The sequence below is a fragment of the Somniosus microcephalus genome, chromosome 5, assembly GCF_052327205.1.
Source record: "Somniosus microcephalus isolate GS21.2 chromosome 5, FLI_Smic_1.0, whole genome shotgun sequence".
Classification (NCBI taxonomy): Eukaryota; Metazoa; Chordata; class Chondrichthyes; order Squaliformes; family Somniosidae; genus Somniosus; species Somniosus microcephalus.
The window spans coordinates 215235688-215253954 of NC_140991.1; the positions used below are offsets into that span (position 1 = coordinate 215235688).

The 18267-nt window shown below is 48.0% G+C and overlaps 1 protein-coding gene across 1 annotated transcript in view; it reads right to left on the bottom strand.

Annotated features, from left to right (window-relative positions):
* Positions 1-3863: 3863 nt before the first annotated feature.
* Positions 3864-18267, bottom strand: part of LOC147117571 (dual 3',5'-cyclic-AMP and -GMP phosphodiesterase 11A-like) — a 653699-nt gene continuing 639295 nt past the window's right edge. The window contains exon 18 of the mRNA XM_085989379.1: positions 3864-5609. Within this exon, the coding sequence (XP_085845505.1) occupies positions 5457-5609 (153 nt within the window). The 3' untranslated portion in view covers positions 3864-5456. The remainder of the gene's footprint in view (positions 5610-18267) is intronic.

Consider the following 18267-nt stretch of genomic DNA (forward strand, 5'->3'; position numbering starts at 1 on the left):
AAATTAGTATTGAGAGGAAGGTGGTACTAGTGGTTTTAGCGGGCTTATAAGTGGATAATCCCCAGGCCCTGACGAGATGTATCCCAGGCTGCTGTGTGAGGCAAGGGAGGAGATTGCAGGGGCTCTGACACAAATTTTCAGAATCTGGCCACAGGAGAGGTGCCAGAGGACTGGAGAACAGCTAATGTAGTACCATTATTCAAGAAGGGTAGTAGGGATAAACCAGAGAATTACATACCAGTGAGCCTAACATCAGTGGTAGGGAAATTATTGAAAAAATTCTGAGGGACAGAATTAGTCTCCACTTGGATAGTCAGCATGGCTTTGTCAGGGGGAGATCATGTCTAACCAGTTTGATTGAATTTTTCGAGGGGGTGACTAGGTGTGTGGATAAGGGTAGTGCAGTTGATGTCGTCTACATGGACTTCAGTAAGGCTTTTGACAAAGTCCCACATGGGAGACTGGTCAAGAAGGTAAGAGTCCATGGGATCCAGGGCAATTTGGCACATTGGAACCAAAATTGGCTTAGTGGTAGGAGGCAAAGGGTGATGGTTTTTGTGACTGGAAGCCTGTACCCAGTGGTGTACTGCAGGGATCGATGCTGGGCCCTTTGCTGTTTGTAGTATACATTAATGATTTAGATCTGAATGTAGGAGGTACGATCAGTAAGTTTGCAGATGACACGAAAATTGGTGGCGTGGTAAATAGCGAGGAGGGAAGCCTCAGGCTACAGGACGATATGGACATGGACAGGTTGGTTAGATGGGCAGAACAGTGGCAAATGGAATTTAACCCTGAAAAGTGTGAGGTGATGCATTTTGGGAGGACTAACAAGGCAAGGGAATACACAATGAATGGTAGGATCCTAGGAAGGACAGAGGATCAGAGGGACCTTGGTGTACATGTACATAGATCCCTGAAGGCAGCAGGGTGGATAAGGTGGTTAAAAAGGCATAAGGGATACTTGCCTTCATCAGCTGAGGCATAGAATATAAGAGCAGGGAGGTTATGATGGAGCTGTACAAAACGCTAGTTAGGCCACAGCTGGAATACTGTGTGCAGTTCTAGTCGCCACACTATAGGAAGGATGTGATTGCATTGGAGAGGGTGCAGAGGAGATTCACCAGGATGTTACCTGGGCTGGAGCGCTTCAGCTATGAAGAGAGACTGGACAGGCTGGGGTTGTTTTCCTTAGAGCAGAGAAGGCTGAGGGGGGACTTGATTGAGTTGCACAAAATTATGAGGAGCATAGATAGGGTAGATGGAAAGGAACTTTTCCCCTTAGTAGGGGGGTCAATAACCAGGGGGCATAGTTTCAAGGTAAGGGGCAGGAGGTTTAGAGGGGATTTGAGGAAAAACCTTTTCACCCAGTGGGTGGTTGAAATCTGGAACTCACTGCCTGAAAGGATGGTAGAGGCAGGAACCCTCACAACATTCAAGAAGCATTTAGATGAGCACTTGAAACGCCATAGCATACAAGGCTACGGACCAAGTGCTGGAAAATGGGATTAGATTAGACAGGGCTTGATGGCCGGTGCAGACGCGATGGGCTGAAGGGCCTCTTTCTCTGCTGTATAATTCTATGGGGGAGAAATTCGGTTAATAGCGCCACCGATTAACGCCTAAAGAGGCCGAGAAGTGGGGCGCTAGCCAATTTCCGGGCGAGCGCAAGGCGCCTAGCGCCTCACCCCATATTGAGCATGCATTTAGCGCCGGCGCTAAATCTTAGCGCCTGCTCATGGGCGCAGGCTGATTATGACATCATTTGAGTGTGCAACGCCTTTTGGGTGCCCCGGACCGGAAATTCAGTGGCGCCCCCCTCCATAGCGCCTGGCACTAATAGTGACAGCTTACCTGGGCCTTACCAAGTCGCTCTCGGGCTGGAGGAGCGTTATTTAAAGGGGACTGGTGTGGTTTAAAAGCGGCGGCCATTTTTGGATCACAACTTCCTCGAGAGCTACAAAGAGTTGCTGAGCTGCACACTGAGAGCCATTTGACCACTGAGCCAGTGCAGGCAGACAATCTTCAGCCTTCTGACCATCACCTTGCTGTTGGTGAGCCTTGACAACGGGGAACCTTCCTGTGGGCACTTATTATGGGGGCTGCATTGGAGGGGAATGTCCTGCTGCTGAATCATCTGGAAAGGGCACTGAGACGCAGGGAGAGGGGGCGGGCATGGCCAGACAGAGGAGGGCCAACAGACGTCGCCACAGCAGACCTTACGCTGGCAGGGTTATCTGACAGCAGTTTTCCTACATGAACATGCCGGAGGAGCAGTGTGTCAGAAGGCTGTGATTTAGAAAGGAGGTGGTGACTGAGCTGTGCCAGCTGCTTCAGCCAGATCTGCAGCCTCAGATAAGGTGCAGGACATCTCTGTCGGCGGCTGAGAAGATGGCTGCTGGCCTGAACTTCTACGCGAGCGGCTCTTCTCAGGCTGCGCGTCAGAGGCTGATCAGAAGTAGCTTCTAGGCCGCTCTCACGGAATGCTTGCTGCCATTCCAAGAACAGGAATGGAACCGGCCTGATACCCCCAAGCCTGTGAAGGGCAAGATGCATGTAAATAGCAGGCATGGCCATTGTAAATGAAGAAAGTGTTTCATTACACAAAATGTGGTTCCTTCAAACATGAGAAAGCTATGGCAACAGAAAGCAAAACTAATACACTGACACATAACTGCCTCTCACACCCGGGAGACTGTCCAAAACATAAATCACATTCCGACCATCTTCCTTAGCCTTGATTCCACTGCGCCAACCAAAGCATCCAATGCCCCATCAGTGAGGCGTTCCGCCCTCTGCCTCACCCTTTCCATGTCTTGCTAGGCTGGTGCGCCACAGGTAGGCTACCACCACTTTGAAGGCCTACAAGGCAGTGAGTGTGTCTGGTGATGCCAATTGACCTGCCCCTTTAAGAGCTGGCCGGCGCCACTGTGTCTCAGGGAAAGTGATTATTAACAGCACCCGTGCTGCGCCCCGCCGCCGCGAAATTGGGTTGCGCCACCGGGTTAGCACCTTAAGAGTAGCGTGCAGCGCCTGATTTAGCGCCGCAATCACCTTTAGGGGCGCTGCAACCCAATATCACGCTAGGTGGCGCTAAATTGCGCCTGGCGCTAAACTTTGCACATCGCCAGGACTAGCGCCCCAAACGCAGCTATACTGAATTTCTAGGCCTATGACTCTATGATGGTGTACTCTGAGAGTATGCTGTCATACTGACTGCAAATTCAGGACCATTAATTTTGAAGTCCAGTCACTGCTGTTATGTAGGTAAAGGTGGCCACCAATTTGTGCACGTCAAGGTCCCACAAACAGTAAATGAGATGAATGACCAGTTAATCTGTTTTTGGTTCAGGAAAGAATGTTGGTCAGGACATCAAGAGAACTCCCTGCTCCTCTATGAATAGTGTCACTGGAATTTTTACTTCCACCTGAGCAGAAAGCCAGTGCCTAGGTTTAAATACCTCATCCAAAATGCAGCACCTCTGACAATGCAGCACTGATTCCAACACTGTGATGAAGTGTCAGCCCAGATGATGCACTCAAGTCCTGGAATGGAACTTGCCCTACAACCTTCTGTCTCAGAGGTTAGAGTGCTACCAACTGAGCCCAGCTGACACCACTTTTAACAATCAAATCAAAGCAGTAATATCATTTAGGCTGCAAATTCGGCAGGTCTCCAGAAACAACTTTACTTATTTAAGGTTAGTGCTTTCAGCTAAAGGGAATACGACATTTGGAGACTAATCCTTCTATCCCATAGTCCCAGTGAGGAAGCTGCGCTCAAAGGGAGTGTGGGCTGGAGACAGGGCTACAACATTGGAGCCCCAATGCTCTGAATCATAATCCCTGTGAGCACTGCTCTTTCCTGAAAGTGCAAGATAGGAGGATTACACCTTTAATACTCAGATCAAAAGCAGACAAACAGTACAAGTGCTCTATTGAATTATTGTACAATGTTTACTAAAGGGATTGAAGTTTTCAAAGACAAAGTACACTTGGCGAATTTTCATGCCTCACTGAGTGCAAGTCAGTAACAATTACATGTTTTTATCCGTTCAGTTTTTCTCTCTTCTCCAGAAATCAGTGATTCATGCTGGGGTACCTTTTTCTGGGCATCTCCATTATTTCACTGATGTTACAATTCTTCAAGTATGAGTGGCAACAATGTACTCAACACAGAGGAGGACGTCACAGGTGAGTTTGATACTATATGCACCTCAGGTACACACATTCCTTTACATTCCTATACAGTGATCAGGGGAAAGACCCCTGGCTGATTTATCCCCTCTCTCGCCCACAGGTACTGAGGTAAATTGTTGTGCCACTATTGTTGGCCCAGCTGAGATCACCTTAACTCAGCACAGAACACTTCCTGTTCTCTATGGCTCACTTCCATACACAGAATTGCATTCACTCACTGATCAATTAGGGAGCAGAAGAAGTTTTGTTTTAAATATCAGATATTTTTGCCTGGGAACATTAGATGGTCTTTAAATCAAGTCAGTTACATCTCACCAATACCTTTTCATTCTATTTCTACCACATTAACAAATTTTGAGATTAGTCATGCATAGTTACCATGAGCAAGCTCAAAAATAGTTATTTGATGATGTGCAAGCCACAACAATGGGAAGTGAAGGAACTGATTGTAGATCATGTGAAAACCTAATTGAGTGTGATCGCCGGCACAGGCAGCAGCTAATGTTGGTATGCCCTGTATGCCCACTTTGCCTTAAAGGTAGGTTTATACTTGCAGCCTGAACCATCCCATTAAAAGACTGATCTATTCATTTGCACACATGATCGAAGCCCCAGAAAACTGATGAGAAATTGATGCTTCAATTAATATTCAGAAACGTCTCAAGGATGACATTTTAAATGGAACCCCTTGGATCTATCCCACAATGCTCTGTTCTGAGAGCAGTTCCTTGTTGGGCTAGCACCTTGCCTTGAACATCAATAAGCTATTGTCAGTCTGACAGCGTACCCTGCTGCCAATGATTTAACTAGAATTCACTTTAATAAAGCTGTCCAGGCAATAGCAGTTTTTTTTTGAAGCACCAAAAGAATGTTGCTGCAGCAGATGGCAGATGATGATTTTAATCACCGCAGTAATTACTGGATGCTCTTAGGTATCAAACATAGCAGTGCATGATGGGATACATGTGAAATGGTCCATATCTGGTGTTTGTGTTTATTTTGTTGAATATTTGCAGTGCTGATCTCCATTCAATATCCAAAATCTGATCCGAGGGCAAAATGATTTTACACCTTTTCTTCAGTGGCCGCGCAGATGGGATTTATGGTAATGTCGCTGAAGGTTCATTCTGTGGCCAAAGTAATATTGATGATTCTCAGCATTTGCATTATTGTCATTAACATTCCATCTGCCAGAGGGCCAAGCCGCCTAATGTAGTGTAAGGTCAGGCCAGAAACATGTTAAGGTCTGAATTGCACTAGTTGATTGCTTCAATTTTCAGCGTGCGATTAGTAGCATCTGTGGCACCATGGGACTGACGGTACATTGTGTAAAGCTCCTCCCACTTAGTCCTGTTTGCGTTGATTCCATCCACCAAGGGCTGAACCCTTACATTCAGCTTAGCCAATGCCTGGAAAGTGAGGAGCAGATAAAAAGAGTAAGTGAATCAGAGAGCTGCTAGTAACACAGCTCACCATGTGAGCAAAGCTGTCTTTGTAAGGTTTGCATGAGACAAGATTATCTGGAGCAACAATATTTAAAATAATACAATAAGCAAATGTCCATATGTTTTATCCCTGATACCCAACCATGGTACCTTCTGTAAACCTAATTAGCTTGGACCATCCATAAAGTACACATACCTAGAATTATAATGTTTTGATCCCCACCCCTTGCTGCCCGTTGTATACTTTTCCAAACCCTTCCACATGCTTGCAACCTCCCATCAAAGAAAATTTATTCAGACCTCAGATTCAACAATTCTTTCATTTCAATTCAGAAAAGAGAGTTAATTTTAAAAATCTGAAGAATTAACATTATAAAAGAAAGAAAAGCATTAAGAAACATAATGCATCTTACCCCCACCTCCCAGCCTGGATACAAATCAGGCAGAGGGCACTCCTGGCAGGGCCTTGTGCCTGGAAATATTGGCAGTAATGTAATCAGTGCTACAGGCCTCACAGGCCGGCGACAATGATGACAGTCCCTATGTGAAGGGATACACTTTTGAAATTCAGTGGGGCACCCTTCACTTGAAAGGGTACTTAACTTTTTGGATCTTCCATGACCTTGCAGCCTTCTGGGTGCCCTTTCTAAAGGGGGACAGCTCAGTGATGGGAAAGGTAAATGAACAGGAAGCACTGTGGCATCAACCCCATCTCAATTAAATCCAGGTGCACCAATCTACTCCCTTGGGGTACACCCTGGAAATCTCCAGGCAACGCAAAGGAGCGGTGGGGGGTGGTGGGTTGGGGGATGGAGAGCAGAGTCATGGATCTCTGCCCTTTCCCTTTTGCCTTGTGCTGGGAATTGAGCATTTACTGGCACAGAGCAAATGATAATTGGCCCCAGTGTTGCAGAGGAGCATTTTGTTTGATGTAGAATCCATGGGGAGAGGGAAACTACTGTACATTATTAAATTAAAACAACTGACCAAACAGGAATAAATCAGGAGCCCTGAAAATCCACAGGTCAGCAAATCTGCTACTTATGTTGGGTTTGGGCCCGCTGGTTACCTCCGCTTGACCCCACCGAAGTATGCCAGCCGAGACATGTTGGGGGGCAGGACTGCTGCCTTTTGGGTTCTAGTCCCGCCCCCAGCAACGTCTGACGCACCCACGCTATTTTCCCTTGATTGGCTTACCGGCTAATTAAGGGGAAGCTGGTGACAGGTGACCTCAACGTATGACGCTTCTTCTGATGAATTGTCAGCATTTGACAGCTTTGAGAAGCTGTCAAATACTGACATTTTCTGTTCTAAGGTGAGTCCTTGCACAAAGGCTTACCAAGACCTCTCTCCTCAGCAGAAGGCAGATAGCTGCTGCATCTGAGAATGCAGCAGCCATTCTGTCATCTCTGCTGTTGAGATGAGGCACCTCTGGATCCTCAACAGTTGAAGCCTGCAGAAAGAAGCAAAGGTAAGGAAACTTTTTCAAAACTTTACACTCACCTCTCATACTTACCTGTCCACACTTGCACCCATCACTCACCTCTACATCAGACATGTCAACCCCTCCCACCCCCGCAGACCCATTGCTCACCACCCTGGTGAGGTTCGCAGCCATCGGGAAGCCCGCAATTGCAGGCGTAAAATGGGGAAAAGCCTCAAAACTGCCTATTAACTACCTGTTAACAGGCAGTTAATTAGCTCTAATCCCCTTCCCATCTCGAGGAGATGGGTCTCTGTGTGGCTCGGGGACCCACCTCCTGGGAAGATGGCATGGAGGCGGGTTGGGAGTGGGGCTGGTACCCGCTCCCGGTTTCTGCCATTTTCCCGGCAGTGCCGCCTCCAAACCAGCCTCCTCAGGGCTGGGAAAATCCAGCCCTTAGTCATTTCACACACAGAATCACACAGAAATCCCACAGTGCAGATAGAGGCCATTTCGGCCCATCGAGCCTGCACCGACACATATCCCACCCGATCCCCGTAACCCCTACACCAACACATATCCCACCTGATCCCCGTAACCCCACGTATTTAATCCCCCTAACACTAAGGGTCAATTTATCATGGCCAATCAACCTAACCCGCACATCTTTGGACTGTGGGAGGAAACCGGAGCACCCGGAGAAAACCCACGCAAACACGCATTTAAGCCTGTTCTCTGGGGTTTCTCCTGAAGTTATGGTATAATACTGGGAGAACATCCCCCTCATCAAATTTCAAGGTCATCAATTTTTTTTAACTAGAGCAGGACACGTTGGTGACTTCATGTTGGGCAGGAACTCCATGCGTCCTGGAGCAAGTCCATTCATTTCAATGAGGGCCGCAACTTCAGACCAACTCTGCAAAAAGGGTCTTCTCCACCCAATCTTTTTCCTCATTTGTTTTGTTTGGTCCTCAATCAAGGGTCCACAATATTTACAAACTGATAGTTTGGGAACTGAAGTATAGTATGATGTCTAGATATTAAGCTTTGTTTAAACTGTTCTGAGCCAAGGACAGTACTCCCTGTGGGGAAGTGGATTAAATAGATGTATCCTGAGGTGTGAGTATTCAGAGAAGTTTCCATAAACTGGCAGCTGCTTATAAGTCCCTGGCTCCTGCCCTTGGGGAAAGGTTATCAAAATCAGAAAAATCAGCAGGAGGTGGATGCTTTTTTTACAAATACCTTTTACACTTTGAAGTGTGAAATTTGAAGTGTGATGGATTTGTGCTTGACACAAGATATATATAACAGATCTGCTGTATCACTGCTCACTGTGAGTTAGTTATATAACAGTAGGGTTATTATCCACAAAATGCGATGAGGAAGGTTATCAGCAGTGAATGTGCCAGCTACGGGAAGCATGTGCTACCCCCTCCTGCTTCTCTCTGTTTTTCTTTTCTGATCAACTCTCTGGCCTATTTGTCTTCTGTGTCTCATTGGAGTTCATTTTCAACTTTTCTGCCTGGCAGTCGCCTTGGGGTAGCACAACATCCGTCCTGTATAGAACCGGCCTAGTTTTTCATTCCAGTGATTTCAATGGGCCAGTGATCCACGTTACTTCATGGGTGGCAAAGTTGAAAATGTTTTCTCTTCCCCCTGTCTTTTTTTGTTCATTTTCTGTTGTCTTCTTTCTCTCCTTTTTTCCTTTGTGGCGATACCGGCGAGGGGAATGCATATGATCAGTACACCCCGGAAGAAACTTACAGGTGCCCCCTAAAACAAATTGCTGCATATTCAGGGGTGCAGGTCTCATTCCCTGCCTGGATGCCCAGGTGGTCACCACTTCTATTTCTGTCGATGAGGTACACTGGCCTAACCCACTATATCTCCATCAACCATATGCTGGGTCCCAGTGAAGGCTCGGGACATGAGAATTCAGACGCTTGGAGCCTCCTCCATCGATGGCCATGTTTGGGTTAGGCAGAATATCTGCCCCAAAAAGGCCATTCAACAAACTCGACACAAGATCACGGCCCAGCATATCTTTTCCCCAACCCCACCCCCATTTAAACCAGGCAGCTTTTACAAATCCAGGGCCCAGTATATGTCACCGCCCCTACCAACCCCCCCACCTCCCCAACATTGCTCCCACCATCCCTCCCATTTAAATCAGTCAGTTTTCACAAGACTTCTTCCCAATTATTCACACTGCACTTGTATTTTCAAAATATATTGAGCAGTCGCCCTGAGGCAGCACATCGCCCATCCTGTATAGAATTGGCCTAGTTTTTCATTCCAGTAATTTTAATGGGCAAACAGTCCACGCTGCCAGGTTTCTGCACAGTTGGTGAAGTTGAAAAAGCATGGAATGAGAAAAATTAATTGGCCCATCAAGCCTGCACCCTCCATAGACTGTGCACCATTCACTCTACCATGGATTCTACCCAACCAATCTCTTGAAGAAAGGTTTCTACAAAGTTACTCCCTGCACGCCAGAAGTAAATCAAGCAAAACTCCACAATGCCTATATATCACATTGTGCCTTTAGACTGGTTGCCTTCGTTGACATTCTTCTGTGGCTCCAGCAACTCCTGAACCATTATGCTTCATACAATTTATCATTTTTGAAAGATGGTTTTATCTCTTGAGTTGAATGGGTGGGTCCAGAAGATGCATTTGGCTGTAGGTTCAAACTTACCAACAGCTCATTCATACCTCATCCCTGTTTTAACTGTAATGTATAGTGGAAAATTCTGCTCAGGTTAACCAAACATTGTACACTTGAAATGGAAATTAAACAATGACTATGAAAGCCTGGACACAACTCTGAAATGCTGTTTTAGTGAGCAGAGCAAACTATTAAACTATAGAGAAACTATTAAACTTTACATGTTAAGCAATAAAGTTGACCAGCTGCCTTTTTAGCAGTGTTATAAAAGGCACAGGTGTCCTTTCCACTTAATTAAGATTTTTTTTTCACGGTGGCTATGCTTATTTTCTTCGTCTTCACAATGTATCCAGTGCTGTCAATGAAACAACTGCCTGCGTGAATACTGAGCAGGTGTTCTTGAGGTGCACAGAAGTGTTGTGTAAGATTACTGAGATGGGAATTTGGAATGTGAGCTATAATTTCCTGTCATTGCTTTCACCAGAGACATCATCAGGTACCTTGCAAGTGCATGAATGACAGGTTTATCATGAGACACAGAATTGTAATAGCTGTGATAATCTGTTAAATCTTTCTGCAAGGTCTTTGAACACCTCATTTTGCAACATAGTCAATGAATTTTCTGTAAGCCTACTTGTCAAGGCCATTTCCACATTCGCCATATGCCAACAACATAGATTTTATGACACAAAGTAACAAGGTCATATGAATTTTCTATGTTTGTTAAATAAAATAAATACATTTAAACAATTGCTCTCAAGGGAGCAAATATAATAATGGTAAAAGAGAAGCTTCATTTTAAGTTAAACAGAAAAGCTGAAAGGCTATTTTCTTTTCTATTTTCCTTCAATCTTGTTTTCAAACATTAATTTTGAGCAAATGTAAATCTGTAACTCAAATCTTTCCCACATGCTGAGGTACTAAATGAGTATTTTGCATCTGTCTTTACCAAGGAAGAAGATGCTGCCAAAGTCATAGTGAAAGAGGAAATAATTGAGATACTGGATGAGATAAAAATTGATAAAGAGGAGGAACTAGAAAGGCTGGCTGTACTTAAAGTAGATAAGTCACCAGGACTGGATGGGATGCATCCTAGGATGCTGAGGGAAGTTAAGGTGTAAATTGCAGAGGTGCTGGCCATAATCTTCCAATCCTCTTTAGGGTGGTGCCAGAGGACTGGAGAATTGCAAATCTTACACCCTTGTTCAAAAAAGGGTGCAAGGATGAACCCTGCAACTGCAGGCCAGTCAGTTTAACCTCGGTAGTGGGGAAACTTTTAGAAATGATAATCCGGGACAAAATTAATAGTCACTTGGACAAGTATGGATTAATTAAGAAAAGCCAGCACAGATTTGTTAAAGGCAAATCATGTTTAATTTACTTGATTTGAGTTTTTTGATGAGGTAACAGAAAGGATTGATGAGGGCAATACCGTTGATGTGGTGTATATGGACTTCCAAAAGGCGTTGGATAAAGCGCCACGTAATAGGCTTGCTAGCAAAGTTGAAGCCCATGGAATAAAAGGGACAGTGGCAGCATGGATACGAAATTGGCTAAGTGACAGGAAACAGAGCGTAGTGGTGAACGGTCATTTTTTGGACTGGAAGAAGGTATACAGTGGTGTACCCCAGGGATATATATTAGTAACTTGGACTTGGGTGTACAGGGCACAATTTCAAAATTTGCAGATGACACAAAACTTGGCAGTATAGAGAACAGTGAGGAGGATAGTGACAGACTTCAAGAGGACATAGACAGGTTGGTGAAATGGGTGGACACGTAGCAGATGAAATTTAACGCAGAAAAGTGCGAAATGATACATTTTGGTAGGAAGAATGAGGAGAGGCAATAAAACTAAAGGGTACAATTCTGAAGGGGGTGCAGGAGCAGATAGACCTGGGGATATATGTGCACAAATTGTTGAAGATGGCAGGGCAGGTTGAGAAAGCGGTTAAAAAAGCATACGGGATCCCGGGCTTCATAAACAGAGGAATAGAGTACAAAAGCAAGGAAGTTATGATGAAACTTTATAAAACGCTGGTTCGGCCTCAACTGGAGTATTGTGTCCAATTCTGGGCACCACACTTTAGGAAGGATGCGAAGGCCTTAGAAAAGGTGCAGAAAAGATTTACAAGAATGGTTCCAGGGATGAGGGATTTCAGTTACGTGGATAGACTGGAGAAGCTGGGGTTGTTCTCCTTAGAGCAGAGAAGAATGAGAGATTTGATAGAGGTGTTCAAAATCATGAGGGGTCTGGACAGAGTAGATAGAGAGAAACTGTTCCCATTGGCAGAGGGCACAGATTTAAGGTGATTGGCAGAAGAACAAAAGGCGACATGAAGTAAATCTTTTTTATGCAGAGAGTGGTTAGGATCTGGAATGTACTGCCTGAAAGGGTGGTGGAGGCAGACTCAATCATGGCTTTCAAAAGGGAATTGGGTAAGTACCTGAAGGAAAGAAAATTGCAGGGCTATGGGGAAAGGGCGGGGGAGTGCGACTAGCTGAAGTGCTCTTGCAGAGAGCTGGCATGGGCTCGATGAGCTGAATGGCCTCCTTCTGTGCTGCAGCCATTCTATGATTCAGTATAAATAGGGTAGATTTAGCAGCAGAAGAACTGGCACACAATAGAAACATTGGCCTCAATATTAACTCCCCCCATTACAACAGTAACAACAACAACAACTTGTATTTATATAGTGTCTTTAATGTAGTAAAATGTCCCAAGGTGCTTCAGAGGACTGTTATAAAACAAAATTTGACACCGAGCCACATAAGGAGAAATTAGGGCAGGTGACCAAAAGCTTGGTCAAAGAGGTAGGCTTTAAGGAGTGTCTTAAAGGAGGAAAGAGAGGTAGAGAGGTGGAGAGGTTTAGGCAGGGAATTCCAGAGCTTAGGGCCTAGGCAACAGAAGGCACGGCCACCAGTGGTTGAGCGATTGTAATCAGGGATGCTCAAGGGGGCAGAATTAGAGGAGCGCAGATATCTCGGGGGGGTTGGGGGACTGGAGGAGATTACAGAGATAGGGAGGGGCAAGGCCATGGAGGGATTTTGAAAACAAGGATGAGAATTTTAAAATCGAGGCATTGCTTAACCGGGAGCCAATGTAGGTCAGTGAGCACAGGGGTGAAGGTTGAACGGGTCTTGGTGCGAGTTAGGACATGGGTAGCTGAGTTTTGGATGACTTCAAGTTTACGTAGGGTGGAATGTGGGAGGCCAGCCAGGAGTGCATTGGAATAGTCAAGTCTAGAGGGATGAGAGTTTCAGCAGCGGATGAGCTGAGGCAAGGGCGGAGACGGGCGATGTTATGAAGGTGCAAATAGGCAGTCTTAGCGAGGAGGATGGGGTCGGAGAGTTAAATATTGGGAATGTGTCTCCAACAATTCGCACATCACAGAAATCACAGAAACCCCACAGTGCAGATAGAGGCCATTTCGGCCCATCGAGCTTGCATCGACACATATCCCACCCGATCCCCGTAACCCCTACACCAACACATATCCCACCCTATCCCTGTAACCCCATGTATTTAATCCCCCTAACACTAAGGGTCAATTTATCATAGCCAATCAACCTAACCCGCACATCTTTGGACTGTGGGAGGAAACCGGAGCACCCGGAGAAAACCCACGCAAACACGGGGAGAATGTGCAAACTCCACACAGACAGTCGCCCGAGGCCGGATTCGAACCCCGGTCTCTGGCGCTGTGAGACAACAGTGCTAACCACTATGCCACCGTGCTGCCCCATGTGGCCACCAGCTTTTGTATGGCGGCGGATATTGGGGCTTCCATGTGTCCTGCTGTGGAGAGGCAGGACACTTGTTTAACATATTTAAATTGGGCTCCCACAGTGGAATTGGAGCTGGAATTGAAATTCTCTGTTGCATCGGTTTCCCAGGGGTCAGGGAATCCGGAAGTGAAAGGGAGGCGGGAGCTGTCAGCCAGGAGTGCTCTCCCCAGTCCCCTCAAGGAAGCCTTCGACCTCTCTCCTCCTGATTTCTGGGGACTGACCCCTAGGGTCCCTGGCTATGGCCTCCTTTCGCTAGTGTTCCCTCCTGCCCACAAGCCAGGCTGTCAATTTGGCCGGCTGCTGGACATGAAATGGAGCTAAAAAATGTTAATGAGGTCCTGCCCTTAAGATTGGTAGGACCTCTGCGTCCCTGAACTTGCCGGCAATGTTCCCTCTAATTTTATTTTGGGTCGCGCGGCCCTTTTAATGAGCTACATGGCCCATTCAAAATTCAACGCACTCGCAGTTTTTTCCATTTATGAGCCGGCTGTGTGGGACCTCCAGAGCACTGCGTGGCCACGTACCCACGCAGCTTAAAGGGAACAGTGCTTGATGGGTTCCTTAGCCATTTTCAGCATCACCCGCACCCTAACAGCGTGAGTCACAGCCTTCAGAAATGGGGCAAAAATGAGGAAAAAAATCAATTGGAACTGGGAGTGGACGATGTACCTGGTCTCACAATTTAACACATTGCAACATTTTTTTTAATGATATGCTTACAGTAGCTGTGTAAAATTAAACAGATAGTTGCTGATTTCACTTCAATATAAACAGGTTAAAGTAGTTAAATCCAAGTACATAAATCTTACATCTAATTTATTTTATATAATGAAGCTTACCTCTTGAATTGTGCTGGTAATGATTCAATGCAAGACTTTAAACAGTTCAAGCTCTCTTGAAAAGCTGTACTGTATTAGTGGTGCAAATTGGTGTCACCATGTTAGAATTTATATCAACCAAGCAAGGTAATAAAATTCATAATTATTTCGTATGTCTTATTCATTTATACTTAGCAACTGCCAGAATTTATTATACAATAATGAATAAACAAATAAAAAGTTGAACATAATGTGGGCATTTTGTATTTAAAATTCTATAATTTAAGAGTAAAGATGGAACTGTATTTTTGATTTTTTTTACATTATTGTAATGCTGAGCACTCTCTGATAAGACACGGTCTTAGATATAATGATAAATCTCTCCAGGGATCCATAAAAGCCTCAGCTTGCAATATGCCTGTGATTTGGTTTGTAAAATCTGAATCTAAAATTCAAAAGCAAAAATCTGAGGATGGTACCAGACACTGGAGCAAACGAATGACTGCATCATGGAGTGATGGCTTGTAGATAACAGCCTGTGATTACCCACACCACACAACTGTAGAGAACCACCAAGTCAATGTAGGTGCTCCCAGCAAGGAGAGAAGAGGAAAAGGTTCTTCAAGTAGCCCGGAGCACCCTGGGGAGGCGAAATTCCTCTTGTCAATAATTTCTCCTGCCATCAGAATGAAACAGGATCCCATTTTGTACATGTGTTGATTTTTCGGTACGGCAGAAATCCCTGCCCCAGCTGACCTCCCTGGGTCGATGCCGTGATGTGGTGCTCCCAGTAGGGAGTAGCGCCTGAAATGAGTACATCTGGGAAAATCATGGAAGCAAGATACGCTTCCTTTTGGGAGCAACAGATCGTGAAATGACTCCCTCCATTTTTATCCTGAGCCCTTCAAAGTTGAACGTGATCAGTGTTGTTTCACAAAAATGTTGTGTAATCTTCAACTGGTTAGGGGTAATTGTTCGACTGTGCCCGGGGATGGAGGGAGTCGCCCCTACTAGAAATACATATAGTGGAACGACCAGCGGCTCTGCGCACAATTTTTCAACGACTTGTTTAAAAGGTTGGAAAATATTGCACCGTGTGCATACACAGTTCTAATATCTGCTCTTGGTTTAAGGCTCCCCATTGGTGACATGAAATTGAAAAAACAACCCTTGTGTCTTAAATATTAGCAGTCATCCCTAATTCTTTATTAAGCTAAAATCAACAATCATGTTATTTCTAGCCTAGCTGATTGTCTTAGGTAAGAAGCTACATTTTGCAAGGCTTTGCTCCTGGGAGCAATGAACTTGGACTTGTAAAAGAGGCTGATCATTTTAGCTGCTGCACCTGATGTTGCCAAGACTACTTTCTTCTGCAGGACTGTCAAAACTGTCACCTGCCCCTTTGTCACCTCAAAAATCAAGTTCTCACATTCTCTCCACACTGATATTTCCACATTCGCCATTTGTAATCTTCAACGAATCCAGTGCTTTATGGTCTGAGATCTTTCTTGTACCGAGCCCCATACACCCATCACCCCAACATTTCCCAACTCTACTGGCTTCTTGTACCCCAGTAAATCGACCTCAAATACATCACCCGGAATTTTGCTGGCACTCAGTGGACGGGATGGGTGGCGGGTCAACTGTTAAATTTAAAATGATTGACAGCGGGTCGGGAACCCACTGTCAAAACGCGCACACTGGATTTTCCCAATGTCGGGTCGGCCAGTGCTGAGCAGACAAAACAGGCAGTGGCGGGGGAGGCAATTAAAATCATTAGCACTGCGCTCCTTCGGCACTGCTCGCCCTCGGGGCAGCTCTCCCTCGGCACTGCTCTCCCATGGAGCAGCTCTCTCTCGGAGCAGCTCTCCCATGGAGCAGCTCTCCCTCGGCACTGCTCGCCCATGGAGCAGCTCTCCCACGGCACTGCTCGCCCATGGAGCAGCTCTCCCATGGGGCAGTTCTCCCTCGGCACTGCTCGCCCATGGAGCAGCTCTCCCATGGAGCAGCTCTCTCCCATGGAGCAGCTCTCCCTCGGCACTGCTCGCCCATGGAGCAGTTCTCCCTCGGCACTGCTCGCCCATGGAGCAGCTCTCCCTCGGCACTGCTCGCCCATGGGGCAGCTCTCCCACGGCACTGCTCGCCCATGGAGCAGCTCTCCCTCGGCACTGCTCGCCCATGGGGCAGCTCTCCCACGGCACTGCTCGCCCATGGAGCAGCTCTCTCCCATGGAGCAGCTCTCCCTCGGCACTGCTCGCCCATGGAGCAGCTCTCCCATGGGGCAGTTCTCCCTCGGCACTGCTCGCCCATGGAGCAGCTCTCCCATGGAGCAGCTCTCTCCCATGGAGCAGCTCTCCCTCGGCACTGCTCGCCCATGGAGCAGTTCTCCCTCGGCACTGCTCGCCCATGGAGCAGCTCTCCCTCGGCACTGCTCGACCATGGAGCAGCTCTCCCATGGGGCAGCTCTCCCACAGCACTGCTCTCCAATGGGGCAGCTCTCCCATGGAGCAGCTCTCCCTCGGCACTGCTCTCCCATGGAGCAGCTCTCCCATGGCACTGCTCTCCCATGGAGCAGCTCTCCCACGGCACTGCTCTCCCATGGAGCAGCTCTCCCTCGGCACTGCTCGCCCATGGAGCAGCTCTCCCTCGGCACTGCTCGCCCATGGAGCAGCTCTCCCTCGGCACTGCTCGCCCATGGAGCAGCTCTCCCACGGCACTGCTCTCCCACGGCACTGCTCTCCCTCGGCACTGCTCGCCCATGGAGCAGCTCTCCCACGGCACTGCTCTCCCACGGCACTGCTCTCCCATGGAGCAGCTCCCCCTCGGCACTGCTCGCCCATGGAGCAGCTCTCCCTCGGCACTGCTCGCCCATGGAGCAGCTCTCCCATGGGGCAGCTCTCCCTCGGCACTGCTCTCCCATGGAGCAGCTCTCCCTCGGCACTGCTCTCCCATGGAGCAGCTCTCCCACGGCACTGCTCTCCCATGGAGCAGCTCTCCCACGGCACTGCTCTCCCATGGAGCAGCTCTCCCTCGGCACTGCTCGCCCATGGAGCAGCTCTCCCTCGGCACTGCTCGCCCATGGAGCAGCTCTCCCTCGGCACTGCTCGCCCATGGAGCAGCTCTCCCACGGCACTGCTCTCCCACGGCACTGCTCTCCCACGGAGCAGCTCTCCCTCGGCACTGCTCGCCCATGGAGCAGCTCTCCCACGGCACTGCTCTCCCACGGCACTGCTCTCCCATGGAGCAGCTCTCCCTCGGCACTGCTCTCCCTCGGCACTGCTCGCCCATGGAGCAGCTCTCCCTCGGCACTGCTCGCCCATGGAGCAGCTCTCCCTCGGCACTGCTCGCCCATGGAGCAGCTCTCCCACGGCACTGCTCTCCCACGGCACTGCTCGCCCATGGATCAGCTCTCCCACGGCACTGCTCGCCCATGGAGCAGCTCTCCCACGGCACTGCTCGCCCATGGGGCAGCTCTCTCTCGGCACTGCTCGCCCATGGGGCAGCTCTCCCACGGCACTGCTCGCCCATGAGGCAGCTCTCCCTCGGCACTGCTCGCCCATGGGGCAGCTCTTCCACGGCACTGCTCGCCCATGGAGCAGCTCTCCCTCGGCACTGCTCGCCCACGGTGCAGCTCTCCCTCGGAGCAGCTCTCCCATGGGGCAGCTCTCCCTCGGTACTGCTCTCTCTCGGAGCAGCTCTCCCATGGAGCAGCTCTCCACTGCTCTCCCTCGGCACTGCTCTCCCACGGTGCAGCTCTCCCACGGAGCAGCTCTCCCATGGGGCAGCTCTCCCTCGGCACTGCTCTCCCTCGCAGCAGCTCTCCCTCGGCGCAACTCTCCCTAGGCACTGCTCTCCCTTGGTGCAGTGCTCCTTCGGTGTTGCGCTGGAGTGTCGACGTGGATTCCATGCTTGCATCCCTCGGGT